This window comes from Oreochromis niloticus, linkage group LG16, assembly GCF_001858045.2.
Source record: "Oreochromis niloticus isolate F11D_XX linkage group LG16, O_niloticus_UMD_NMBU, whole genome shotgun sequence".
NCBI classification, from domain to species: domain Eukaryota; kingdom Metazoa; phylum Chordata; class Actinopteri; order Cichliformes; family Cichlidae; genus Oreochromis; species Oreochromis niloticus.
Window position 1 is genome coordinate 31,360,455 of NC_031987.2, and position 27,339 is coordinate 31,387,793.

Here is a 27,339-nt window from a genome sequence, read left to right on the forward strand (position 1 = left end):
GCGTTACAGTCTCTTTTCTCTTGGATCTGTATAATGTTAGTGGGTGTGGAACATACCCACCTGCTGTTTAACAAAGAGTTGGCTTAAAGGAACTGATAGGGAGCTAAAACAGCTATCAAGCATGTGCAAAGTGAAAGAATAAAAACATGAAGTTAGAGCAGCTAGTACCCTTTAGGTCTTCCTCCAGAAAACCTCAGTATTTACATAAATGCACATAAATTTATGACAAGACATCAGCGATTGTATTAAATTGCATTACTTATACAGAAATAAAACAACTTGCCATTTATTTTGCAAGAAAATGCATTCACCCGTGAGGATTTTAATGGCACAAACAACAATCTTCAGACAATGTTATTTTACAGTTTAACAAGAAAATATTCAAGCCCCAAGTAAGAGAAGCAGGGAGTTTGTGGTGTTGACAGAAGGTCAGGCATTAGTGGCAATTGTGTCAATACCACTCATTCTGGCTCAGAAAATAAACACCAATAGTCCAATGAAAATAATAGTCCATAATAGTCCAGGTGCCAGATGTATAAAACATTCATTTATATTTTTTCTGTTTCCACCTAATATCGGGTGTACTAATTTTTAGCAAGCCTCCTATTATTTTGGGGGAAATTTTGGGTCCCATAAAAAGCTGCAGCTCTGCTTTCCTTTTGTTAACAATGAAAAACAACTTTTTTGCCTCTTGTAGTAATGTGAGTGGTATTTTCTTTCTTTCCCCTTTTACTTTGGACTTAATAGTTGCCTCTGTTCCTTTTTTCCCCCTTTGGTTGCGTTTCTTCTTTTGTGATTCCAGAATTGAGATCACCAAATAAAAGACATTTTCTTTTCTCCACCTTGATGAAAACTCTGCGTCTTCTTTGTGGTTCTATTCATCACCATGTGAAATTATTTGAGCTGCAATTTTATGTCCAGACAGATAAACAAGCTCCTACATCCATTCATGACTGCAGAATGGAGTGGAAACAAGGCTGATGGACATGGGTTGAGTGTTATGAAGACTGAGATTTAGGGGGAAAAAAGTGCCTATGCATTTGGCCCATGATGTGTGTGTCAATTCTTAATACATGAACACTTGTGAATGTATAGTTTGTGGATTTGTGTTGGACTGCCTCTTCCACAGTATTTTAATACAATCCGAATTCATCATAGTGTGGATAAAGATTCAACATCACTACAATTTCAAACAAATCTATTACTAGAACAATCCTGAAACTGCAGTTTCTGGTCCTTAGACGTCCAGCACCAGCAAGCAGTCAAATAGCAGCATGTACAACAGGAATCATGTAAAGAAATACACTGTCCATAAAAGAAATCCATAATGAATCCAAAAATGGCAAACACAGTATCACTTTTCCAACAAACAGCGTTACTGGTACTTTCCCCCATATGAATGACAGCAGTCATCCACAGACAGGCACGTTTCCAAAATATACACATTTCGCTAATTCTGTTATTAAACGCCTTGTTTTTTGTTTTGTTTTTTTAATTCTAGGAGTCTATCATATAATCAATCAACAGTATCTTTCACCGTTTACCTGCTTATCACTGTTCAAATAAATGTTTTCACAGACAATCTGTGACCATGTTCCATCCAGTCAATTGTGCAGTTTGACATCAGCAGCAGGAAAGATGCAGAGTATCCTCTCTGTTGGGAGTGAGCTCTATCATTACTACAAAGACTCTTCATCAGATTCACTGTCTCCATTTGCCTTTGTCAGGAGCTCGAGCTCCTCACCGTCCTGCAACACAAAAGAGAGACAAGGCATCAGAACGAATGCACAAGTGGTCAAATCCAGTGGGCAAATCTGCAGACATTTAGATACTGTGCACATCTTTTTTTCTGTCTTCAGAAAGTGGAGTGCAGTATTTGCTCCCCGAAAAACATGGGAAGTACCTTGCATTTTAAAGCCACGGCTGCCAATGGAGAGGGTGTTTTTGTTAGTGCTCTAGCAAAGAAACAAACACCTGAAACCTGGCATTTCACATAAATTACCTTTCTTCAATACAGAACAGGACGCTGGGGATGAAAAGAATTCCAGGATAGTATCCCCACAGACTACTGTATTGTTAAATGGCTTCTTCCATCAAAAACCACTTGACTACTAAAGGAATTATATGAAGTAAGGCTCCAGCATGAGCCTGGATGCTATTTTCATAGCTGGGAATCAGGTTTCCTCCTGAACCCAAGAAATGACATTACAGAGAAACAAGAGCCAAGTTTCCTGCAGAGCATTTGGTATGTGGGCGGGAGGAGAGGAAGTGGATATACATCGAGGTTAGGTGAGTGAAGTTGTGTGAGGAAAAGGAGTGTGTGGGCTTGTATGCGTGACTACTGAGGATTTGTGGTTTGTCTCCTACCCCTCTGGACCTCTCGAACACCTCCCCATTGATAACCCGTAGTTTCTCCCGCTGCAGGCTATATTCCAGGTCCTTGGGCCGGCTGGCATTGTAGATAAAGATGGCCAGCAGGACCGTGGGTGCCTGGAGGAAGAAGTCCAGCGAAGGGTGGAAGTCAAAGAGGAAGAGGGAGAGGCCTGTGACCAGAACAGTAGTGATCTGGCCAGTCAGCACATGGAACATGTTGTCTCTGAATTTTAAGATGAAGGCCACGGATAAGCCCAGGGCAGCTAGGGAGAACACAGAAGATTATGAGTTCTTCAAATGGATACTAGAGCTAGATAAATGAACTAGTCCAGTTAATAAGAAATTACATCCAGCAGCTGGATTAGTGTAGCTTAGCACTGATGCCAGAAGCAGGACCAAATACCCACCAGGCTCTGTTCAGAGGCATAAAACAACTCAAGTACCAGCAGCTTACAAGATCACAAGTTAAGATGATTTTGTCTGTAGACGACAGAAATTGTACAAAGTAGTGGTTTTGCATGCTACAGTCTTTTGGAGCCCCCACCCCAACCCCTCCTCTATTTACGCCAGCTTTCATCTGATTGGCTGCCCCTACATCTGAGCTTCTACAAACAGAACCAGGTGCTGCACCACTTCCTCTGCTTATCAATTTGACAGACTTCCTTCAACCCAACCATCCCTTCCAGCTCATCCTGGAGGACACAGTATTCCCCAAGCCCACTGAGACATGGCCAAAAACACCTCACCTATGGGGCGTCCAGGAGGAATCCTAGTTAGATGCCCCGAGTACCTCAACTGTCTTCATTTGATGAACATAATTTCTCTTCCTCAAGCAACTTCTATAATCCTATATGTCCATATAATCATGGACATGTTTGCATATAATTCAAAGCAGCAAACTAATTAAATTAAATTAGAGTGGACATCTCCAGCAACAGAAATGACAGTAGGAGATCTCAGTTCAATAAACATCACACTTATGCCTGCTTGATATTGATCTTCCAGTCATGTGCTGTATAAAACAGTATTCAAATGTCCCTCTGATGTGAGAACGATGCACTACAGTGCTGACTGAAGTTATCAATCTTGTGATAGGCAGAAACAAAGTTAAAAATGTTAAATGTAATTTTGTGGTCCCAATGACTGCATGATGTCCAAAAGTAGAATAAATGTTGAAGCTGTTTTGGTCCACTTCTGTTTAACACTGACATTTTGGAAGAAACTGACGAATCTGACTAATGGAAAAAAAAATATAAATTTGTGATGACAGTGCGAATCATTAATCCACCATTACTCACCAGTGACCAGCACCAAGCCCAGGGAATAAATGTTATGTCCATGTAGGAGGCCACAGTGCATGGTGAGACCTCGTGCCTCGCTGTTGAGCCCAAGAGTCAGACCATTAAATGCCACACCAAAGGCATACCTAAAAAACACGCAGTGAAAACGACTGATGTTAGCATCAAAGTCATCCACCTGTCCTCTGCTTTCCCATTTTCTTCACAAGCTGCTTCTCACAGTTTACTGTTCTGTATGAAGATGCTCTCAGTGAGCTGCTCTCCTTCTTTGAGAATCTTCTCATTGTAGATGTTGGCCATGGCAGAGATGAAGCACTGGAGGATGAGCAGGATGTGACCCACACCCAGAGATTGAAGCTTCGATACTACTTTGTCCCTCCAGGCCTGGCCGGGCAGGGCTGATGCCCATGACACACTGGCAGTGTAAAGGAACAAAGATGTGAAAAAGTATATTTAATGTAACGTGCACATTACATTATTTCACTGTAGATTAATAAATAATAAAAAAACTTTTTATCAAGTTGCAAAAGAAGTGCTCAGAACTTCCCAAAGCGCTCTGTGCCATTTTACTTACAGAATACTTTCTCAATGCAGCAGTCAAAAACACCATCATTTTAAATCTAATATTACAAATATGACAGATATGTGTCATTTATTAGATTACCAAACCTTTTCTTCTACCTTTGCATAAAAGACCTGCTAAAATAGTTGGAACTGATACATATAATCTTTCCATCTCTCCCTGCAGCTGTGGGCAGTTTAAGATTCAGCTTCCCAGCATGAGCTGCAAAATCAACTATGTTTGAGGGGACTGATCTCACTAAATGAATTCAAGGTGATTAGAAATTATTTGAATACAGTGATAAATGTTGTGCACCCTCACACGTGTGACCTGTCATGATGTTTTCATAGTTTTGAAATATTTAACTTAAGTTTCTACACTTTATTCTTTATCTCATGTGTATAAATATGCTCACTGGGTGTGTATTGTTCTATTTTGTGCTGCTGCTCATCTTGTTCTGGAAAATTGTTCTGCTTCAAAAACATTTTAAATCTCCGAAGATCTACTTCCTAGTTAAGTAAAGGTTAAATAATCCTGCATGCTTCACGTTTACCTGCTGTTCTTCATCTCCTCCAGAAGCTGGGTGTAGAGTAGGCAAGAGTTGGAGGGGCTAGAAAGTGGGTTTGAGTGAAGACTGGGAACAGCTATTGAGTTTTGCTTGCCTCCTGATCCTGTTGTCAAGGAAACGATGGACAGGAAGAGAATAACCAACGCTGCCCACTGAACCCAAGACAGGCGCCTCCTGTAGGAAAAGGCCAAGTAAAAAAACAAAAAACAAATGACGCTTAATCTATTAGCTTATGATATCACCTCTCATTCTACAATCAAACACACACAACATATTTCTGAAGAACAGTTGAGTTAAAAGAGAAACTTACTTCAAAACAATTCTAAAGAGCACAGCTGTGGTCAGGATGACAAAGTTGGAGAACAACACTGCCATAGCCTGGGAACAAAACAGAACAGCAGCAGCTCAGCACATTTAAAGCATCAAATATTCGTGCAGGACATTTTGTTAATGCCAGTCTGATATGAAAAGCTCAAATCTACAAACTGGAAAATGAGATTTGGATGTTAACAAAGGGTTAAAAAATTTGCAGTCCAGGCAACCAAATTTCCCTCTAGCAGCTATCATTTAGCAAACATCTTAAATATCTTATCTGTACTAACGGGCTGCAGGTAGCTCATAACATAGAAGATGATGAGGTTGTCAAGAAAGTAAAGGAAAGCAGGGACGGCCCACTTCAGGGAGCTGAGGAAGGAAGAGCTGGAGGCACAACCCAAATCTCTGCATGATCGGCCCTCTGTAGTAACAGAAAGAAAGAGTCAACGAACATCCTTCACTCATGGAACACAGAATGAGGCCGGATGAACTTATGAACACAAATATTAGTTGTAAGACTTGTCGTGGTTTTTGTCATATTCGAGATATGATAAATACTAATACCCAGGTTATCGATCCCTTCCATTTTGTAATGGTTAATTCAACATTCCTGTTGCCACTGACCTTTAATTGGAGAGTTGACCTTATTTTGACTGGCCATCATTCACTAACCTGTCTCCTATAGACTTCATTAGTTTAGATTTTTAGTGCCTTCTATGATCTAAGCCAGCAGGTATATTGAAATCTAAAAATAATTTCAACAGGCAGCCACACCTATGTATGATAAACTAATAGGTAAGGCCCCAAAATTTTGGAGACACAGGACTTTATAATAAATAATACATAATTAATCATTCATTAATAATGGTCCTAAAAACAGATCAGCCATATTTAACTGGTATGTTTTTCTTTATTTTCATAGGCAAACTTGTAGAACTTGTAATCATACTTAATCACACACAACACTATCTTAGTTTCTTTTTAACTTCTTCCACATTCAAGCAATTTGCCCAGATATCTGAAACTGAGGGTGTTTGTGCTTGTTTACTCTGGTCCTAATCACTTGATGAGTTTGTAAACTTTTAGCTTTTCCCTGTGATTGGGTTTGTTTCCACACAGAGAAGAATTCAAGTGAACTCCATGCAAACCAAACTGCGTCACTACAAACCATGTGACAATGTGCAGTTTGCTCAGCAGCCAGATGTGTCAGGACGGGAGCAACAAAAGTAAACGCAGGAAGAAGGTGCTGTGTTCTGGGCTATTTGAGAACCCAGAGAATTTACATTTATTTCATGGCTAGCTGCTAGCTCGTACAGACCTTTGCACATCTATAGTACCTTTCGATGCTGAGATTACAAAGCATACATTGCAATGGGATGGGGGGTTTTTTATAGCTCAAACTACACCTTCACAACATAAACGAAGTGCTCCGGAGTTCATTTGGAACTGTACCGAGACCACCTCCTCCAAAGGGTCTCGGTGCTGTTCTTTTCATCCGCTCCTGAGTGCAGTCACACCTGCACAAACGAACCGCACCAAGGGGGGAAAACGAACTAGAGTTTGATTTAAACAGACAAAACACTGCAGGTGTGAAAACACCTCGAGATGTGATATGAAACCAGAACATAAGCTGATCCCAACCAGGACATACACGCAGACATCAATGTTTACCTCGGACTATGACCCTGACTGACATGACCAGACAGAAGAGCAGTTTAAGAGCCTCGGCAAGCAGATTTACAGATGCTGGGAGGAAGTCGTACTTGTTTTCTGCAAACAGAACAAAAAGTGAAGACACGTGCTAAGCAAGCTGCCAACACATCACTGTAATGCACGCCAGAAAAATTAACACTGTTTTTTAAATCTTTTTATCCAGCTGTGAAAAAAAAAAAAAAGTTGTGCATGTGTTTACTGTCAGGTAATCACCAGCATTGGCAGACATTTTCAGAAGTAGGATGCGGCTGGTCCCCAGGGTTACAAAGCCTAGCCCGAGAGCAAGAGTGTAGGCTGATGAGCGGGAGCACAGCCTGGGGCACAAGGGGCAGCACGCCATGGCTGCGACTGGAAATGGATGCAGCCAAACCTGCTGGAATACATACAAACATGCACGCACACATGTTTATCAAACTGACCCTTTACATTATGATTATTATACTGCCAAAGAATTTTTAAAACTGTTGTGTGTGTCTCTGAAAAGACTAAGATAAAGATTTTAAAAAGACAACATTGACAGGATGTAAGTGTAAACTAAAACTTGCAGAAATAATGATTAAATACGAGACAGTAAAAACAACACTGCAGGTTAATTTGGTTAAAAGAATATCACTCTGATTATGCTGTGTGAGCTGTTTAGAGATATGTGATGGCTTTTCCTTTAATGGCTCATCTGTGAAACAGCTTATGAGGAGAAACAACGCAGTATAATGCAATACAAAGATGACCGTGTCATTGAGACTAAATACCCCCTTATCTTATATTTCAATATTCGGTAAGATGACCTTTATTTTTCAAGAAACCTTCAACTGTATCAGGCAAGCTTTCAGGTCAATTCTTTAAGTAATCCAAGAGTTTTATGTGGATGTTGGTTGTTTTTGTTTATTCTCTGTCAAACTATGACTCAATAAGCACTGTTGCAACAGGGCTCACATGGATTTTCAGTCTGGTTATTGTGTCATTTGGCATACCATAACATTTTCTTCCAATTTCCCTTCCTTAAGAGTCATTAAGGAAGCCACCATTTCTGATGCAGCTTCAGTAAGCAGTATATGGATCAACTGCAACCCCAGATGCATCTCTCGGGTCCTGTGTCAGGTCTTTGCTGCATTTTTTCACCCTGATTCTAAAAAACGTGACTTTGAGATACTGTTAATCAGCTGTGGGCAGGTTTTTAAGCCTGCCACTTCTTCTTTTGTCCTCCACTTGTCTACCTTCCTTAAATGCTTGTGAAGACACACTGGACACCACACTGAGATATGCCAGGTTTTCCGCTAACACCTCTTTGGTGCAAGAAATACAATTTTGTCCCTGTCAAACAGCATTATCCTGGGCATTTGTTGTATATTCAAATAAATAAATGGGCACAAAATCTGTGTTTTTGTGAGAGGCTGCAAGTAATAAAGTGGCTAGAAATACATTTTAAAATTGGCTCTTTGCTCAGTTGTTCGTTACACAACACTGAGTTGGGCACTTGAAAAATTCACAGGTCAGTGTTAAGTGGCTTATCAAACAAACAAAAATAAATAAATAAAAGTTCCTCTGAAAATAATCAGGTACAACGACTGGACTGATAATTTTTTTTTTTTTTTTAAAGCCGCCAATAGCCAAAAATGAGGGAAACCTCAATATTTTAGCACAGTACTGTATATCCACAATTTCACCAAGACAAACAAAAAAAAAAAAACCAAAAAAAAAAAAACACCACTCCCTGTTAAGTGAAATAAGTATTGGTGCTGGGGGGGTTCTGTTCACTAATTTAACAAAAAAATAATAATAATGATGATGATTACACCAGATAACTATAATAACTATTGAATGATGTTTTAAAAGTAGTCTTGCTTTAATTTTAAGCTTATTTGATACAGTACTTCGTCTCCGACTCACAAGAGGAAATACGTGTTTTTGTACTCTTCCAATCTACTGCGTTTGGAGAAAAACGCGACTTACATTACCTTGACCTTGGCGTCTGAGAACCTACACAGACCTAAATACACAGAATTTAAACACCGACACTTTGCTGAAATACGTAGTTATATTTCACTTTTACAAAGACTTACTGACTTAAAAACTAACAAAACAATCTAACGGCAAAAATAGTCGACAGTTTTTAAATCAACTTCCAGCTTTTGAGATAATTTAAACTCCATTGCCATGTCCAATAATACTCATAAAACTTAAAAATCACCCGAAAATTGTCGGCACGGTAAGTTAGACTGTTCAAACACACAAAATTCAACACACAGCTCTAAGCACAGAGGTAGCCTTGCATCACTAGCCTTTAAATCGTCACCTTTGTGCCAATAAACACCGATACAACACGCGTGTTCTTTTAAATATTCGGAAATTATTTTTTGAGGCCACTGTCCATAACATGAGAAAACAGGGCAATGTTATAAATACCTGCCTGCTAGTCTTCTTTAGTACAAAACATAACCGAGGGATTCCATCTCGTCAACACTGGCGCTTCCTGGTTGGTCTGCGCATGCGTTAAGACACAGGTTACGACGTCATCCCGTTGTATTTATGTTCACCGGACAAGAAAATAAAGTACAATCGAGACAAGGGGAAATAAGAGACAAGAGAAAAATGATACACGAATAAAAGCGTGAGTATGAGAATAAATTTTTTTTTGTCTTTGTTTGATGTAAATGTGAGACTTTAAGTCACACCTTACTTAAAAATAATAATAAACTGGTAAACACTGACAAATAAGTGAATGTCCAGATATGAGTTTAGGCTACATTTAACAGTATTTCAACTGCGTGAAATTGGGGTAAACCAAAATGACGCGTGCCCACACCTATTACACATACGTGATTTTCTGGGACATTCTTAGGTCAGAGAAATTTACGATCAGATTTCCAACACTCATTCCCACTGAAAATTTTTAGGGATGTTTGGGAATCAGCACCCTTCGGGAAGTAACGCACATGTAGTTCCAGTTGCAAAAGGGAAAAAAAAATATGCAGAGGCGCAGTTCATTGCCCTAGGACATAATGTTTGAACTAGCAAGTGTGGGTATGTGTACGTGTGTCAGTGGCAGATAAAGCACACAGCAGACTCTCTGTCAGCTCCCACGTTCTTGACTTGTAGAAGAGAGCACACTCGCCTGGAGGACTGATCGTAAGTATGAGGCTCCGTGTCCGGGCTGGAGCTCGCTGGCTCCTACCTGTCCTGGTTCTTTTGACTGCCCACCAGGTCAAAGCAAACCAGCCTCAGCCTAAGGAGAGACATTACTACATTGCTGCTGTGGAGATAGATTGGAAATACTCTGGCAACGACACAGACGGGTAGGACAGCACTTCAAAATTTGATACAGAGTGACTGGAATTCTTTTTGGTTTGGGGTTTTTTTTGTGTCTGGTAACATTATTATTGTATTTTTAAAACTCCATTTTATTATGTAATCAGTAGTCACACCTTGTTAAATCAGTAAATTTCACATCTTAGAGTCTATGCATCATTGTGTATGTAATGTGGGGATTTTCTTATGTGTGCCCAATGAGTAATGTTTTGTGTTTTTCCACCCTGCCTTAGGTCTGGTCCCACCTATAAGAAAGTGGTCTTTCGGGAATATGAGAAAGGCTTCAGACAGGCTAAGACTCATCCATCATGGTTAGGTAAATGATGTGGTTTACATGAACACACCGTATGTCTGGTTTAAAATTTTAAGTAACACTTGCCCTGTCTGCACATTAACTAACCTGTGAGATAGAGGGGTGTATTTACCAATAACGTTCCCAGAAAGCAGTCACCATGTACATGCATGTATATTAGAGACTTAATGAATCAGTGTTGAGGAGCTTTTAAGGTGCCCCGGTGTCGCGCAGTGGGAAAAAAACACAGACAGACAGTCGCTATCAAATGCACTCTTTATATCTTCAGGACACATAAGGTTATTATTAATTTAATGTATCACTCCAAGTGCATATTAATGGATAAGCAGCTACTACTTTTGCTAATTTTTCTCTGAAAGAACTGAATTAAAAGGTGAATTCCTTCAGTTTTTACAAACACCAAAAAGACATCAGCATGGTGAGGTAGTGTTTTTTCATGTTTTTTGGACTTTCTCCCTTCCACCTCTTATGTGGTGCCAAATCATATCTTCTTAGCAGGATGGTGAAATAACAGTCACAGAATAATTCCTTTCCCAGAAAGCAAGAGGGAAAAATATAAAGCTGTATTTACAAAAAAGAAGGTTACTTTCATTTTATTGCAAATGTTTACGGTTAAGTTGCTGTGCAAATCAACAGTTAAAGAGAAAGAGTGATGAGTCAGTCTGCGTTTATCCAAGTCTGTCCCTGTGATGAACTGAAGCCTTTGAAATGACATGATTCCACATAAATAAACTTCTCTGCAGGTCTCCTTGGTCCCACACTGAGGGCAGAAGAAGGGGAGACGATTGTTGTAACTTTCAGAAACATGGCCACCAGCCCATATAGCATCAGCCCACACGGTGTGGCTTATGGGAAACAGTCTGAGGGTGAGTGCGTATTAACCCAGCTGCTAACAGATGAATGCAAAAGATGCTGTTATCCTTAAAACAACAGTACCACTACTCCATAACATAGTCTGCCTCTTAATGTTTCTGTGAGTGCTTGTGATGTTTCTCATTGTAATAATTACACAACATTAGCCAATACAACAAACAAATCTGTTTGTCTTCTTCTAAAATATTAACCAGGCAGGCAGATTATCAAAGCAGACAGTTCTGAAGTCCAACAGGAAGAACTGCTAAGCCTTAGGAAATCCCTCTCTGAGACTTACGGGAATTAAAGTGAACTTAGGAAATTGAGGCAAAGTGTTCCTTAATTTGCTCTTAATACAAAAGTCAGAGTACACAGGAAACACAAAAATTAAAGAACACCATGCAGGAGAGTCTGCATTATTTTTGGAAACTGTTCGAAGCTGGTTATAAAAAAAGCTCAAAATCTTCTCAGACTTCCACACACCAGCGTTATAGTTTTGTATCTTCTAATTAGTTTTCAAGTTTCAGTTAGTGTCCACAGTTAAGTTTAGCCTGTGTTTTAAAGTGTTTAGTTTTAGCTTAGTTTTTATTAGTTTCACTGTTAGTTTTAGCCTTTATTGTTCATTATTGTATGGAGGGCATATATCAGAGGCAAAATCAGTACACTTATTACAATAAGGTGTCATGTTTCGCTGTGTGGCAGGCAGGATGTAGGACCCAAATGCAGGACTCATGGACAACGAAAGAGCGAACTAAAGGAGGCAGCTTTATTCAGGGTGTAAAAACTAACATTAAGTACAAAACTAAACTAGAAACTGGAAACTAGAAACTTCAACTAGAACACAAGAAAACGAACCAGGAAGAGTAAACTCGGAAACAGCTAGCAACACGGAGGAAAACACACAGCATTGTGAGGGTACAATGCAACAACAAGCAGGGGAAGACTGAGGAGTAAAATACACACGTAGGAAACGAGAGGATAGGGAAAAAGGTGGAAACACAGCTGGGACTAATCAGATGTAAAAGCTCAGAACACTGAACACAAGACAGGGACTATCAAAATAAAACAGAAAACACATGACAGGCACAAAGGCAAGGACTTGATACTGAACAGAGGGAACACGGAGCACAGGGACAGGAGCGACATGAGACACGACTGACTGGGGAACAAGAAAATACACATGAAGACAGAACAAAATCTACACTAAACATGAGGGGCACAGGAACAAAACCCAAGAACTAGAAATCAAGAAATGCTAGAGAACTTAAGGAGCTAGAAATACAAAACAGAAACCAAAACGCTAACTGTGGTAAATCATGATAATAACACAAAATATAAAGCACTGGTTCACTGACCCAGGACCGTGAAAACAAGAAAACAGAAACTTTTGAAAGTCTTGTGAACATGACATCAGTGCAACTAAGGAGATTTTCTCTATATATTTTTATTTCATTTTAGTTAGTTTTCCGAGTTTACAAGATCATTTAAATTATTTTGAATTTCTTTTTCAAAAGGCTGGTTTTTATTTTATTTTAGTTAACTAAAATGGGGTTTTTTTCACATCTAGTTTTAGTTTATTTTTTAGTTGTGTTTGCTGCACACCAGTGGCATTTTGTTAATTTTACCATCATGATATTATTTATCTGTAATTCGGGGCAGTTATCTCCTTTCTTCACAGGAGCCTACTACTTTGACAACACATCACAAAAAGAGAAAGAGGACGACAAAGTACTTCCCAACAGTGAGCACGTTTACTACTGGGAGGTGACGTCAGATGTTGCTCCTCAGAAAAATGACCCCACCTGTCTTACCTACACCTACATCTCCCATCAAAATGTGGTCAAAGACTACAACTCTGGCCTCATTGGCACTTTGCTCATCTGCAAGCAAGGTAAGTGTGAAAATGTGTTGATGCTTTGTGTGTTTTTTATACTGCATTTAGAATTTTGATCTCTATTTTTTTCTTTCTCTCTGGGCAGGCAGTCTAGATGAATCAGGGCAGCAGGCTGGCATCCACCACGAGTATGTATTTCTTTTTGGGGTTTTTGATGAGAACAAGAGCAAATACGAGCCTAGCGGCTATACTTCAGACAGCCATGTGAAATATACTATCAATGGATATACAAACGGATCTCTGCCAGGTAAGTCTGTACAACACTCAGTTATTTGTCACTAAGGGATCTAAAAGCTAGCCTTTTTTAAAATACAGATTCTACAATAATACAACACACTAATCAAGTATTCAATAGCAAAACAATGAAAACACTTTAAAACAGTTTTTTACATTTGTCTAAAACATGCATACATACACACACACACACACGCATATATAAAATAGTACTAACATAAGCTATGGACTAAATTGTTACGTTAAATACAGACCCAGAAGCAGCCCAGAATTTCACATTTGTTTTCTCTGTTCTTCTCTGATGTATACTAAACAATTATTTACACTGGCATCTCTGACTCACATTTCCAAGAGATTCGTTAATCTTTAGCTACAGTTCACTCCATTTCTATGACAGCTGGGGTTTGTACAGTGAGTTGTACAAAAAGTTTTGACATTGGCACAAAGTTTTTCATTCACTTCATGCTGCTTTTGTTTTTAATGAAATTATTATTGACATGTTTCTATGATAAACTGAAGAACAATCACAAAGATTTAATCATTCAAAAGCTGCAAGCAGCAAAGTGTTCCAAAAGACCTTTGTGCCGTTGCCAGAATGTTTGGCCACAACTGTATTTTCAGGAACAGTGACATTGCTGATGGAATTGAGTGGTAAATGCTGGGTGTGTATGTTGGTGTAAAGGAAAAATATTCACTGTAAGAATAAAGGTAAAAACCATAAAGAGACTCAGAGTTTCCTCTTTTCCTTCCAGATGTCAGCATGTGCGCCTATGCCCCTGTGAGACTACATCTGGTGGGTATGAGCTCAGAGCCCGAGGTATTCTCAGTGCATATGAACGGGCAAGTACTGGAACAGGCTGGGCATAAAGTGTCATCAGTCGGGCTCATCACTGGCTCCTCCGTCACTGCCAGCATGGTGGCTGTCCACACAGGACGCTGGCTGCTCTCCTCACACACCGTCAAGCACATAGAAGGTAAGTGTTTCCGTACATTAACCAGAGTAGAAAAGTATTCACCGGTGTAGTCAAACTGACGGTAAAAATTCATTCATCATTCATTCATCGTTGCAGCTAGCATGCACGCTTTTGTGGATGTGATAAATTGTGAAGGATTTGAAAAACCACATCGGTGGGTGACCATTGCGCAAAAACGACAAAGCAGGGAGTGGAAATACTACATCGCTGCTGAGGAAATTGTCTGGGACTATGCGCCTACCAAGCAAGACCATATTGATGAGTAAGCAGACTACGTTTTAAAACATTTTAGGTATTTTTTTGGTTTATGAAAGATTAAAACTGCAAATGTGCCGACATGAACTGAAAAAATTTCTCATTTTTTTGTATAGGGACTTCAAGCGCCAGTACCTGAGTCAGTCACCAACACGCATAGGTGGGAAGTACAAGAAGGCAGTGTACACTCAGTACAAAGATGAGACGTTCACTGAAAGATCAGAGCACCTGCAGAGGAAAAATGAGCTGGGTATTTTGGGCCCAGTGATCAGAGCGCAAATCAGAGACATTATCACGGTGAGAGAACATGTATTGAAGCCAAATTATACTCACTTAGCATATTGTGAGTTAAATTATTATTCAAATCACTCCACATAATCACACGAGCCACATAACTCAAAACATATTTAGAAAAAAAAAAAAAAAACCTTAAAAGGACCATGCTGCAAATGCTTTACTTTCAAAGCAGGGAACCTGGTTTGGAGGGTCACCAACATGTACTGACTATCACGGCTGGGGCAGCAGCCGTGTGATGTGTAGGAAGGAGGACTCGAATGCAGCACTTACTGAGATGCAAGGGTGGTTTATTATGAATGGCAGAACACAAAGAGGGGATGGCAAAACAGAACTTAGGATAAACTAAACTGGGAGAAACTAAACTATAGTACGGCAAACCTGAACATGAAGGGAGGACGGCAGGGAGAGCACGCAGTGGATTCACGGAGATCACAGAGTAATGCAGAGAAACACAGGGAATGAACACAGACAGCTCAACAAGGAACACAGTCAGACACACACTATAAATACACAGAGGGACACTGGGAAATCACACACAGGTGGGAGACACAGCTGGACCTGATTAACCTGACGAGACAGGGGAACACTAACACCAGGAACCAACAGAGGGAGCACCAACCCAGAAACCCAGTATCCAAAAACCCCAAAACACAAACAGTCCACAAATAATAATGAAAATAATAATAATAGTAACAATAAATACACCAAACACAAAATCACTGAGTCCACGGACTCAGGACCATGACACTGACAGGCAATAAAATGATAATTATTTAGGCATCAACAGACTTCACTTAATGATTTAAAACAGAATACTATTTAAGTACATTCAAAAATTCAAAACCTATCTCTCAAAGACAGGAAATAGATGTACTTTTAGTTGAAAGTCAGCACTTTGTCCAGACAGTCAGTGGTATTTCAAATCAATAAACACAGAGCTAAGACAAGTATCTTGTGTGCGTCTCACTAAAGTGGACTGCAGGGATTGTGTAATCATTTCACAGTGATTACAGACTGTTTGTCCTCATGTACCCTTACTGCTGTTACAGATTGTTTTTAAGAACATGGCCTCCAGACCCTACAGTATCTACCCGCATGGACTGACAATAGAGAAGTCCCAAGAAGGAGTCAACTACCCAAAAGGAGGTACTAATTTCTCATCCCATTTAAAGAAAACTTTTTAAGGCTGAACAGCCCAGTTTAGTTTGCTTATATTAAAAGTTGACAAATATTTGATGGAGTTTTTGTAATATGGTTTCCAGGAAACCATTCTCATGGTGTCCAGCCAGGTGAGACACACACCTATGTGTGGAAAGTGGTCGAAGAGGATGAGCCCTTGGAGGGAGATTCCAGATGTCTGACACGACTTTATCACAGTGCGGTGAACACACCACGGGACATTGCCTCTGGACTGATCGGACCAATGCTTATCTGCAAGAGTCAGTCCCTCAATGTCAGGAATGTGCAGGTAAGAAAAACAGCTGCTAGACACTGGGTAGCAAAAATAAAAAATAAATAATAAATGCTGCTTTCAGTGTTATTTGGTTTGCATCAAGAATCCACACAGAAAGGCCTCAGTCTTCATATTTAATTGGTATTTTCAATTAAGTTTGGTTTCAGTTAGATTTCCAAGTTCACTTATTGAAGTTGAATTCATTCCAGTTTTATTCATATAGCACCAAATCACAACAACAGTCATCTCAAGGCGAGTTATATTGTAAGGTAAGAACCTACAGAGAAAGGCCCAACAATCAGACGTCCTGCAAGCGTCCTACAAGCAAGCACTTTGGCGCCAGTGCAGAGGAAGAAGAAACCTCCACCAGAACCAGGCAAAGAGTTAAACTAAACTTAGTTTGTGAGCACACAATATTGTTTCAGTTAGTTATCATTTTTTAGTTTATTTTTAGTTAACAACTATTGAAAAAGATTTTAATGAATGTTGTTTTAATTTGTCTAATAATTTGGTGATGACCAAAATATCTGCAAGCCCAAAAACAATAACACTGAGATGTATTTGCTGTCGATATAGAAACTGATGGTGTGAAGAGGAGTACATGTCTTTCTTTTTGTCTACAGCTGAAAGCAGACAAAGAGCAGCACGCCATGTTTGCGGTCTTTGATGAGAACAAGAGTTGGTATCTAGAGGATAACATTCGCCAATATTGTGAGCGATCTAAAGTCAACAGGGAAGACCCAGAATTTTATAAGTCCAATATCAAACACAGTGAGTTTTTCTTTGAGATAATTAAGGTTCATATAACATATTGGCCTTGCATTTATCTGGCTACAGTCAACTAACTGTCATGAATCATCTTACAGCTGTCAACGGTTACATCTTTAAGAACGACCCACCCTTGGGCTTCTGCAGTGGTGAGGTTGCAACATGGCACGTGTCCAGCATTGGCGCACAGGACTACATCCAGACAGCTACTTTCTACGGCCACACATTTGAGCTGAATGACAGAACAGAGGACTTTCTAAGCCTCTACCCTATGACTGGAGAGACCATCACTATGAACATGCTCAACACTGGTCAGTAAGGACTGACAGTGCTCATATTATGTCAGATTCTTAACATCCAGACAATTATTTGCCAGGATATTTTTACCTTCAGAAAGACATTGAAAGCAACACTTCATTGAACTGCATGATATTAAGTGTAGACTAATAGATACAATAGGTCTCTGGTGTGAAAATTAAAGCCAGTGCAGTTGCACAGAAGTCTATGGAAACAGAACCCTCAGCTCTCTTTTTTGTGCCCTAAATAAATTATTTTCTGATGAGTTTATGGCCCTAATTGTTAGATTACAGATCATAGTTAATATACAAGAAGTTCATTTTGTACAAAGTTGTAAAAACCAGGATATGCTCACAATTTATCAAAGATAGTGTCCTGTGGTTTCATGTTTAGAGGCACCCCAGGCTGGTGGGTTGATGGTGAGAACAAAAATGCTTCATAACTTCACGAAAGTTCATAAGTGCAACATTACATTTCCTATATCCATCTTATATAGTCCATGTAATTAACCAGTCACTGCCACCATCTGAAACAGATGCACATTAGAAGTGACTCCATAGTTTTATCACTGATGTTTTTTGTCTCTCTTTTAAACCAGGTGTCTGGCTTCTTGCTTCCCTGAATTCCCATGAGACAACTAACGGAATGCGTGTTAAGTTTCGGGATGTTGAGTGCTTTCGTGACTACCAGTATGAGTACGAAGATTCAGTGCCAAAAAATGAGTTTACTGTGTGGAAGCCCCCAAGCTTGGATGACATCAAAAAGGAAGAGGAGAAGGCAGATCCGGTTAAAAACCCATCACTGGAGCCAGATGTCTACACAGAAATGTTTGCAGAAGTATTGAATCTCAGATCTCACAAGAACCAGTCTGCTGACTCAGATATGGAGAAATTGGACCTCTCTTTCCTGGATTACGATGTTGTTGATGTCCTTGAAAAAGATATGAACAGCACCCTTAATTTCACAGAGATAAAGAGTAAACCCGAGACCTCCACTACAAACCCAGATGCATTAACTGAAATGTGGTTTCTTATTTTGAAAGTCCTGAATATTACATTAGGTAATTTGCAGAACCAAAGCACTAGTGAGAATACAACACATATACTGAACAGCAGTACACCATTGACACAGTCAGTTTTAGACAATTCCACTCTGTATCAAATACAGAACCTAACTGGTTTGAATAGCCACAATGTGTCACAAAAGGATTCCAGTACAACTAGAAATGGCAGTCTGTCATCAGAGACTACCAGACCTAACGTAGCATTGCAAGAGCCAACCAATCTCACTGCAGCACCATCAGGAAATTCAAGTAACAGTTTAGAAAGGGACAGAATAAATGTATCACTGACAACTGATAACCACACTTCTATTGAAGAGGTTGTACAGGACTCTGAGGAGAAATACACTAGAGGGGATGTGTTCTCTTACTCTGTGCCTCTGTCAAAGCCAAGCATTAACAATTTCAACAGTAGCCTAAACAGCAATTTATCAGCTGACACTCTGCTGGAAAATACGAAACGGGAAGACGAGAATAACACTGCAGTAAAGTATGGCAACACGTCAGCAGAGAGAACAAACCATTCATTGTCAGTTCTAGAGGTAGATGTTGAAGAAGTCAGCAGCAACATTAAAAGGCACAACTTAACCATCTTGGAGTTGACTGAAAGCACAGATTATAAAAACAGTGACAATAACACTTTTTTGAGCTCAGGAGAGCTAGAGTATGGACTTCAAATTAATCTTGAAGTTGTGACTACTCCAACTAATTCCAGCTATAAAAATGTAACCCAAATTTTGCTTGAGAATGAGCAAAATGTCACAGGGGATGCATCCAGATCAGCTCTATCAGTGATGAGCAGTATGGGGCGTGAGGAGAATATCTCAAGTCTCTTTGACAAGTTGACCAACACATCTTTGGAAAGTCTTTCTAATCAGACTACAGTTTCAGTTAACCAGTCCCACAGTTCTGAAGAGCTAGGTTTCTCAGAGAGCAGTGAAGAAGTGATCATCTTCCTTAAGGAAAACAATACGGAGGCTATTAAAACCAGTTTGGTCAAAATACAAGGTCACAACTGGACATACGAAGGAACTTACCAAATGATACCTGAGGAACTTCCAGACCAGTTGAAGAAACACTTTGAGAAGGAAACCCCTCAAACAACACTGCCTCCAAAAAAGAAAGTCAGGGTTGTGAACCGTCGAAAGAGACCAGAGAAGGGACACGGTATGAAAACAAGGAAAAGAAAGGAATACAAGCCTCAAGCCCGGAGTGGTTTGCCATTCTCTCCTCGTGGATTTAATCCAGGAATGACTCCTCGTGGGTCACGGCCTCACTCACCAAAGCCTGTCTCGACTGAGGACCACGTCATTGACATGCCGGTTGTTATTGGTGTGCCTCGGCCTGATTTCAGTGACTATGAGCTTTATATTCCTGGGGGAGAACCAGATCACCTACGGCTAGAAGAACAGGATTTCAAAGCTGATGAATACGAGTACGTGATGTACAAAGACCCTTACAGCGACGTTGATGATATCAAGAACCTTGACCTTGACGAGACCACAAAATATTACTTAAAAATGTCAGGCCCCAATGTCAAGACTTATTTCATTGCTGCAGAGGAGGTCGAATGGGACTATGCAGGGTATGGGCACAGGTAAGCTCAGAGTTGTGAAAATTTAAAAGACTAATATAACACCTGAATGCTGATTTACAGGAAATCAAGAACATGTCAGCTAAAACATTATCCTGTTATTTAAACAGGAGGCAAGAAAAGCATGAACTACTCAGCCAAGAAACTAAGTTCACAAAGGTAGTCTTTCGAGGTTACTTGGATAGTAGCTTCACCACACCCGACATCCGTGGGGAGATAGACGAGCATCTCGGCATTCTGGGGCCAGTCATCAAAGCGGAGGTTGGACAAAGCATCATGGTAAGACTAACCCCACATAAGCCAGTTGCCTTTACTTTCTTCATATTTATATATTCTGTCTAAAGTAACCAAGATCCATCTAACCAATTAACTTCACTAAGCTAATAGACTCACTATGTATCATTTATCCTGTGTTTAAAGGTCAGAGCTCCTAATCTAACTCTCAGCAAGATAATCAAAAAGAGCGTTTTCCAAAAAGGTTTAAAAACCTAACCCTAACCCTCCATCTTTCCAAAATGCAGAATGTGTCTCATTGTCTCGTAGGTGGTGTTCAGGAACAATGCCAACCGTCCATATTCAATACACCCCAATGGGGTGTCCTATACCAAGCGGACAGAAGGCCTCTCCTATGAGGATGATTCCCATTACTGGTTCAAATATGACAATGAGGTTAATCCCAATAATACCTTTACTTATTTGTGGAAAGTCGGCCATACAGTTGGACCAAAACCAGAAGAGTCTGACTGCCGAACCTGGGCCTACTATTCAGGCGTAAATCCAGTGAGTATAATAATTAGTGCTTGTTATAAAAAGAGAGATGCAGAGAATTTTCAGTGGTTTAAGTTATAGCTTCAATAAAACAAAAACAAAGTAATGATTTATTTAAAATAATATTGAACCTCACATGTGCGCTGTCTCTTAGGAAAGGGATATCCACTCAGGCTTGATCGGGCCTTTGCTGGTGTGTCGAGAGGGAACCTTGGACACGAAATTAACAGATAGGAGAGAATTCACACTACTTTTCATGACTTTTGATGAGTCACGGAGCTGGTACTATGAGAAGAACTCTGAGATAATGCAAAGAAAAAGGCGAAGGAGAATCATGGATCACAACTTCAAGGAGAACCTAAAGTTCCATTGTAATGCATTAGGGTTTATGTAATCCACCCAAAATGTGTTTAAATGTGATAACTTTTAGTGCCTTCTATATCATGCACCTTACAGAGACAAAAACAGAATTATATAAAAATGTCTTGTTTTTTTTTTAGCAATCAATGGAATTATACACAGCCTGAAGGGCCTGAGGATGTACACCAACCAGCTTGTGACCTGGCATCTCATCAACCTGGGTTCTCCCAATGATATTCATAGTGTCCACTTTCATGGGCAGACATTTATACACAAGAAGACCACCAGCTACAGACAGGCTGTCTACCCACTGCTGCCTGGTGAGAATGATATGTAAATTTAGAGTAACACCTTATTCACCACATTTTAAAGATTAGAATTCACAGTCTACAGGATTTGGATTGTCAGCTGCAGAGAGAAAAGTTTCAAATGAATCAGTGTGATGAACTGTGTTCGCAGGGGGTTTTGCTACCCTGGAGATGTATCCATCCAAACCTGGCCTCTGGCAGCTGGAGACAGAAGTTGGCCTTAGCCAGCAGAAGGGCATGCAGACACTCTTTCTGGTTCTGGATAATGGTGCAAATATAAAACTATCACTCTGCTGCATTTACAACATGATTTTCTACCTACTTTGACTTGTTTTGCATGTCTTACATTTTAATACTGAATTCTTTCTTGTGTGTCCCCAAGACTGCTGTCGTCCACTGGGTCTAGAATCGGGCAGTGTGAAGGATGGAGAAATCACAGCAATCAACACTAGAGGTAGCTATACTACCTCTTGTCTGCAATCATTTCTTTTAGCAATAAATACACTTCGGTACTAAATCACAAATCACTACTGATCTACTGATGTTGTTAACTGGACTAAAACTAGAAGGGTCATCAAGGTCATTGCCTTTATGTAATGAGGGAAAAGGAGAAGGAAGAGGGAGGTCCTTTTCCATTGAGTGGAGATCAACTAAAAAACTAAAAGGGCGGTGATAGCCAAGGAGTACAAAACTCAAGAGTAGCAAATAACATGATTTATTTACAATAAAACAAGCCCAGGGCATTTAAAAAATTATAATAATAACTAAAACCAAGCTAGAAGTCCAACTTCTACATTATATGTACAGGTGCAACAGTCTTGAACAGATGCTCTAGCACCAACCATCACAGAAATCCTTCTTTTCACCCCTTCGGCGCCTTATTTTCTGCACTTTGACCAATCACACTCTGACAAGATACTGAACTCCCAATTGGCTCCGATGTATCCATCAGAGGACCTCGGAAATTATTGCATGGTAAAGGTCTGTAATTTAAAAAATTATTATTTTTTCTGTCTTTTAAGGATACTGGGAGCCCCATCTTGCCAGATTGAACAATCAGGGTAAATACAATGCATGGAGCACAGACAAGAACAGCAGCTTTATTCAGGTAATGTGGTGTAGATGTGATAACCTACACTCCCATGCTTATTATGTAAATGCAGTTGTTACACACCAGATGCGATGCAAAAAAATTGTACAAGATAAGTTCACTCACAGATGGAGAAAGATGTGGGAACACAAACAAGACATGAGAAGAAAAAGAGAGGTTAGATTCAAAGCTAAGGACTGCTCAGTGACGCTTGATAAACTGCAACTTTAAAGCTTAAATGCAATGTCATAATTTGATATCACATATTTGATTTGTATATGATGTGTTTTGATAAATTATGTATTATCATATTGTGAAATGTCCTGCAAAACAAACAAACCCACACAAACTTTGTGTTATTCAAATGTTGCATGAAAATATTCAATTCAATTCAATTTTATTTATATAGCGCCAAATCACAACAAAAGTCGCCTCAAGGCGCTTTATATACTTTAATACTGGGTAAACAGGTTAGTTTGCAGTACTGTGGTGAATTCTTTATTAAAACACTGTGTGTGCCTGGTGCACAGTGGTTGTGGTGCTCATGGCCAGTGTTAGGTTACATTAAGTGCAGCAGAGATGAATTTAAGTTGATGATGCTTAGATTAATTAACTGAATTCCAGCTTTTTACTATCTATTATAAACACAATATAAAAAGTGTAGTGTCAGTGCAGAGGATAGACATCAGCCAAGATAGCTTGTGAAACTGCTTACATCATGTTCAGATGTGTAAATCCACAAAGAGCAGCTGGTCAGCTGATTACAGCATGTACACAAAGAAAACCTACTGGAGCTCACATTAATGTAAGTTGTGATTCTTTTCCCAGCGCTTAGACACTACACAGATCTTAGAGTTTCCTTGATGTATCCCTCTGAATCCCACTTTAACCCTTGACTGCACTCATTTTATTGTTTATCTGTGGAGACAAAGTTGCCCTCGATAATGTGCGCAACAGAAAATAGTGTGTTTGTTTTTTTAATTCTCTTTCACTTCATGTGTCCTACATTACATATTCAAGCTAAGTACATTCATTAGAGTTAGCATTTCAAATTAAATTCTCATCTACTAACAATATTTTATTATTATATTAATATAGCACAAGGCTCAGTTACCTTTGGACAAAAATGGTTAGTAGAATTGTCCTTCAAAGACCTACAGTTTGTTTTCTTACTTTGAGTGCATTTCAGAGCCTGTATGTTTTCACTTTTACTTGAGTAAAGAAGTTGCTTCAGTACTTTTACTGAAGTATTTTTTAACCCAGGTATCCATACTTCTACTTAAGTAAAGTCTGTACTTTTGCCACCTCTGCTATTATTTAACTATTACCATTGTATATTCGGTACCAGTGCACATTTTGAGCTATGAGCGCACCTGTCACCAAATGCAGTCGTTTGTTTTGTCACATTTATTATTCATATGGAAAAAAAAATTGAAAAATCTACCTTTATCTGAAAAATAAATGCTGCAAGTTTCATCAAGCGAAATTACTCAGTTGGTCTGAACAGCTGCATTAAGAACATGTGGGTCTGAAAAATATTTTTACCCCACAAAATATTTGCACAAATTTTACATGTCCAGCGTGTAGAAGTCTCAATGGGCTTAATACATGAATGTCAAACTCCTTTTTGATCCACTTTGATCTTATGTGGGGCAGACCAGCAAAACTGCCCTTTCTGCCATTGAACAGAAGTTTAACTACACATTTAATTCCTTATATATCTTTTATACAAACCTAAGTGCTATTTTAACTGAAATAAATCTGTCATCACAAGTCTTACATTTTAAAGAGTAAATGTGTAAAATTACAGAAATCTGAAACTGAATAACTTTGTTGAAGTATGGCTGACCATGGGGGACGTCGTTATCAGCAGGAAAAGCTGTGAAACTTCTGAAAATACAATTAAAAGTCCAACATTTCTTTTCTGTTTTGTTTTGTTTTGTTTCTGAAGACATCCCGTAGGACGGAATGGAGGCTTTAGCAGGCTAATTCTGGCCCCTGGGCCTTGTGTTTGACATTGTGCCATACCTACTTCCCCCTACACAGGTAGACTTCCAGCGGCCAGTTGTGATCAGCCAGGTGGCAACTCAGGGAGCCAAGCAAATGTTCTACTCCCAGTATGTCGTCAAATATTTGATCTCCTACAGCAATGACCGCCGGAAGTGGATCTTTTATAAAGGCGACAGCAAAGGCTTTAGAAAGGTGGGGGGGGAGTTTGATCACTTCCTTTCTTTAATGCAAACACCTACAAACTGGACAAGCTTGGGAGCAGCTATCTAATTCTCTCACATTGTGTCTTTTCCTCTCTTACCAGGTATTCACTGGTAACCAGGAAGCCTATGAGACAAAGACAAATATTTTCTTCCCACCCGTGATTGGACGATTCATTAGGCTTCACCCCATTGAATGGTACAACATGGCAACAGTCCGCATGGAGTACTTTGGCTGTGAGCTTGACGGTAAGACGGTACAGTAACAACCATGTTAGTAAAAAAAAGGTTTGGACACTGTGCATTGTAAACCCCAGACTAAATGTATAAAACTTTAAACTGGCTGTAAGGGATGCTGTGAAAATTTTAAAAGTGTATGTTATGATCAAGTGAAAGGTCCTGAACATTTCTGATCTCCTGCCTCAGGCTGCTCAGTGCCTCTTGGGATGGAAAGTGAAGCTATAGGGGACATTTACATCACAGCCAGCTCTACAGCCACTAGCTGGTATGCTGGACCCTGGAAACCATCACTCGCACGACTCAACAGACAAGGGGCTGTCAATGCATGGCGGGCTAAGGTAAACGTAATATTGGCATGATAGATACAACAGAAGTGCATTCAGATTTAATGTGAGCATCGCGGCAAATCAGGACACCTACAACACTTAAAAACCTTGAGAATTTGCCAGTTTATTAGCATGCAGATTTTTCCTGATTGTCTCTCTTGTTTCTTCTCCTTCTCAGTATAACAACATGGACCAGTGGCTTCAGGTAGAACTGCCTCAGGTTAAAAAGATCACAGGTATCATAACCCAGGGAGCCAAGTCTCTGGGGAAGGAGATGTATGTCATGTCCTACATTTTGCAGTACAGTGACAATGGGATAGAGTGGAAAGAGTACACGGATAGTGAGGATGAGCCTGCCAGGGTGAGCCGTCCAACATGTTGAGCAAGTAAACTGGTGTTTTCACTGAGTGAAGTAAAGTGATTGTAAACAATTTCTGTCTCTGCTTGCGTCAAATCCAGATTTTTATGGGAAATACAAATAACAACGACCACGCCAGGAACTACATCTACCCTCCCATTTTCTCCCGCTTTATCCGAGTCATCCCCAAAAGCTGGATGACCTCCATCACCATGAGAATTGAGCTGCTTGGATGTGACTTTGAGTGATAATAGATAATAGATCATACAGGTCAGCTCAAGCATGCACATGAATATGCAAATAAATGGACGTGAAGCTAAAAAGGTAACATAACATAGAAATACCAAATCACAGCTAACATGAAAAAACTCACACATGTTTGTTTCAGGCTATTTGCCAAATTTGTCTTGTAGCTTGAGTAACTCAGTGAATTGTCACTTGTCACTATGATTTTAGATTTTTTGGAAGATGCAATCAAAGTAGTAAAAAGTAGTAAAAATGTCACGAGTAAGTAGGATTTGTGAGTTTTTGAAATACTAGTTGTATTTTCATGTAAATATGTAAGCAGAGAACGAACATGTAATTTATTTCTAATAAATACAATATGCATTGTTTTTATTCGGTGTCATGTTCAGTGATGGATGGATGGCTTGCATGACTGAATTCGCTGTATAAACGGAGAGCCTTGGCATCACAAGCATGAGTGTGGGAACACTGATATCTTCTCAAGGTGTCCTGAAGGTGTCACTTTTAACACCTCTGCTGGGGTCAAGCCTGTCTTTTAGCAGCACCAAAGTCAACAGACACGTGCAGCTGCACACACATGTTATGTTTATCCATTTGCTGATCATGTTAAACTGGGCACCAGAGGCGTGAAAGTCTCAGCATGTCTGGATTACTTTACTACTGATCTATGGAGGCAAATCAACTCACAGATAGCTTTATCGGACACCCACATTCTGCCTCGGAGCAGCTGCTTAACTGTGTGATTTGGAAATGCTTTAGATAATAGTGTTAACAATAATAATAATAATAATACTGTGGCTCTAGGTTTATAAATATTAGGTCTTAGGAAAAATGACTCTATATTGGATAAACGTGTTATTCAAAGCCCACATAACAGTATTAAATGTACTTATTCAATTCAACAAAAATTGTATTTATATACACAGGTACGACAGGCACTTTATATTGTAACGTAAAGCCCATACAATAACAGAGGAATATTCCCAACCATCAGACGACCCCCTATGAGGAAGAATTTGGTGACAGTGAGATAGGAAAAACTCATTTTTAGAAGGAAGAAACCTCTGGGAGAACCAGGCTCAGAAAAGCAACCATGTTTTGATTCAGTTATCCAATGTGCTGTCCTTACTGTAAGTCAATGTGGCCTCTGACTTGAGGTTTTTTGAAACCGTAATAATTTGGTGAACTGAGGGTTTTCTGGTAGAGCCGAGCCTAACGTGAGATCAAAACTGTCTCAAAGTGTACTTTTTTTACCTTTCACCTGACACACAGACTCCTCAGCGGATGATTTGCTCAGTTTTTATTTG

General features: G+C 39.6%; 2 protein-coding genes across 7 annotated transcripts; one reads left to right on the forward strand and one right to left on the reverse strand.

Annotated features, from left to right (window-relative positions):
* Positions 1–289: 289 nt before the first annotated feature.
* Positions 290–9,324, reverse strand: slc35a5 (solute carrier family 35 member A5). 5 transcript variants are annotated; one of them, XM_013274016.3, is made up of 10 exons: positions 9,237–9,324; positions 7,043–7,199; positions 6,788–6,886; positions 5,404–5,537; positions 5,112–5,179; positions 4,787–4,975; positions 3,892–4,086; positions 3,672–3,799; positions 2,368–2,636; positions 290–1,748 (listed from the first exon to the last, which is right to left on the reverse strand). In XM_013274016.3, exons 2-10 carry the CDS (start codon positions 7,167–7,169, stop codon positions 1,680–1,682), a joined length of 1,278 nt encoding a protein of 425 aa, XP_013129470.1. In that variant the 5' UTR covers positions 7,170–7,199; positions 9,237–9,324; the 3' UTR covers positions 290–1,679. The 5 variants fall into 5 exon arrangements, with proteins under 5 accessions (XP_013129470.1, XP_003449638.1, XP_019208522.1 ...); XM_003449590.5 differs by having other exon boundaries at positions 7,043–7,202; positions 9,233–9,320; XM_019352977.2 differs by having other exon boundaries at positions 9,233–9,313.
* f5 (coagulation factor V) lies at positions 9,321–26,404 on the forward strand. Of its 2 annotated transcripts, XM_005475233.3 has the most exons (26): positions 9,321–9,437; positions 9,926–10,122; positions 10,369–10,451; positions 11,192–11,314; positions 12,979–13,191; positions 13,280–13,441; positions 14,181–14,402; positions 14,499–14,664; positions 14,774–14,954; positions 16,004–16,100; positions 16,217–16,422; positions 17,031–17,178; positions 17,274–17,486; positions 18,071–20,129; positions 20,237–20,405; positions 20,670–20,906; positions 21,049–21,265; positions 21,395–21,574; positions 21,714–21,830; positions 21,945–22,016; positions 22,585–22,670; positions 24,699–24,854; positions 24,967–25,111; positions 25,289–25,440; positions 25,607–25,789; positions 25,888–26,404. In XM_005475233.3, exons 2-26 carry the CDS (start codon positions 9,962–9,964, stop codon positions 26,032–26,034), a joined length of 5,895 nt encoding a protein of 1,964 aa, XP_005475290.1. In that variant the 5' UTR covers positions 9,321–9,437; positions 9,926–9,961; the 3' UTR covers positions 26,035–26,404. The 2 variants fall into 2 exon arrangements, with proteins under 2 accessions (XP_005475290.1, XP_019208521.1); XM_019352976.2 differs by lacking the exon at positions 9,321–9,437 and having other exon boundaries at positions 9,865–10,122.
* The last annotated feature ends 935 nt before the right edge of the window (positions 26,405–27,339 follow it).

What these genes read in the sequence shown, in the direction of transcription:
- f5 (XM_005475233.3), top strand. Translation starts at nt 9,962, where the DNA reads ATGAGGCTCCGTGTCCGGGCTGGAGCTCGCTGGCTCCTACCTGTCCTG. An exon ending in TCAATGCATGGCGGGCTAAG is followed by an intron (nt 25,441 to 25,606) that starts GTAAACGTAATA and finishes TCTCCTTCTCAG; the next exon opens with TATAACAACATGGACCAGTG. An exon ending in GTGAGGATGAGCCTGCCAGG is followed by an intron (nt 25,790 to 25,887) that starts GTGAGCCGTCCA and finishes CGTCAAATCCAG; the next exon opens with ATTTTTATGGGAAATACAAA.
- slc35a5 (XM_013274016.3), bottom strand. Translation starts at nt 7,169, where the DNA reads ATGGCGTGCTGCCCCTTGTGCCCCAGGCTGTGCTCCCGCTCATCAGCC. An exon ending in GGGCTTGGTGCTGGTCACTG is followed by an intron (nt 2,637 to 3,671) that starts GTGAGTAATGGT and finishes TGTTCTCCCTAG; the next exon opens with CTGCCCTGGGCTTATCCGTG. An exon ending in TGTTCGAGAGGTCCAGAGGG is followed by an intron (nt 1,749 to 2,367) that starts GTAGGAGACAAA and finishes TTTGTGTTGCAG; the next exon opens with GACGGTGAGGAGCTCGAGCT.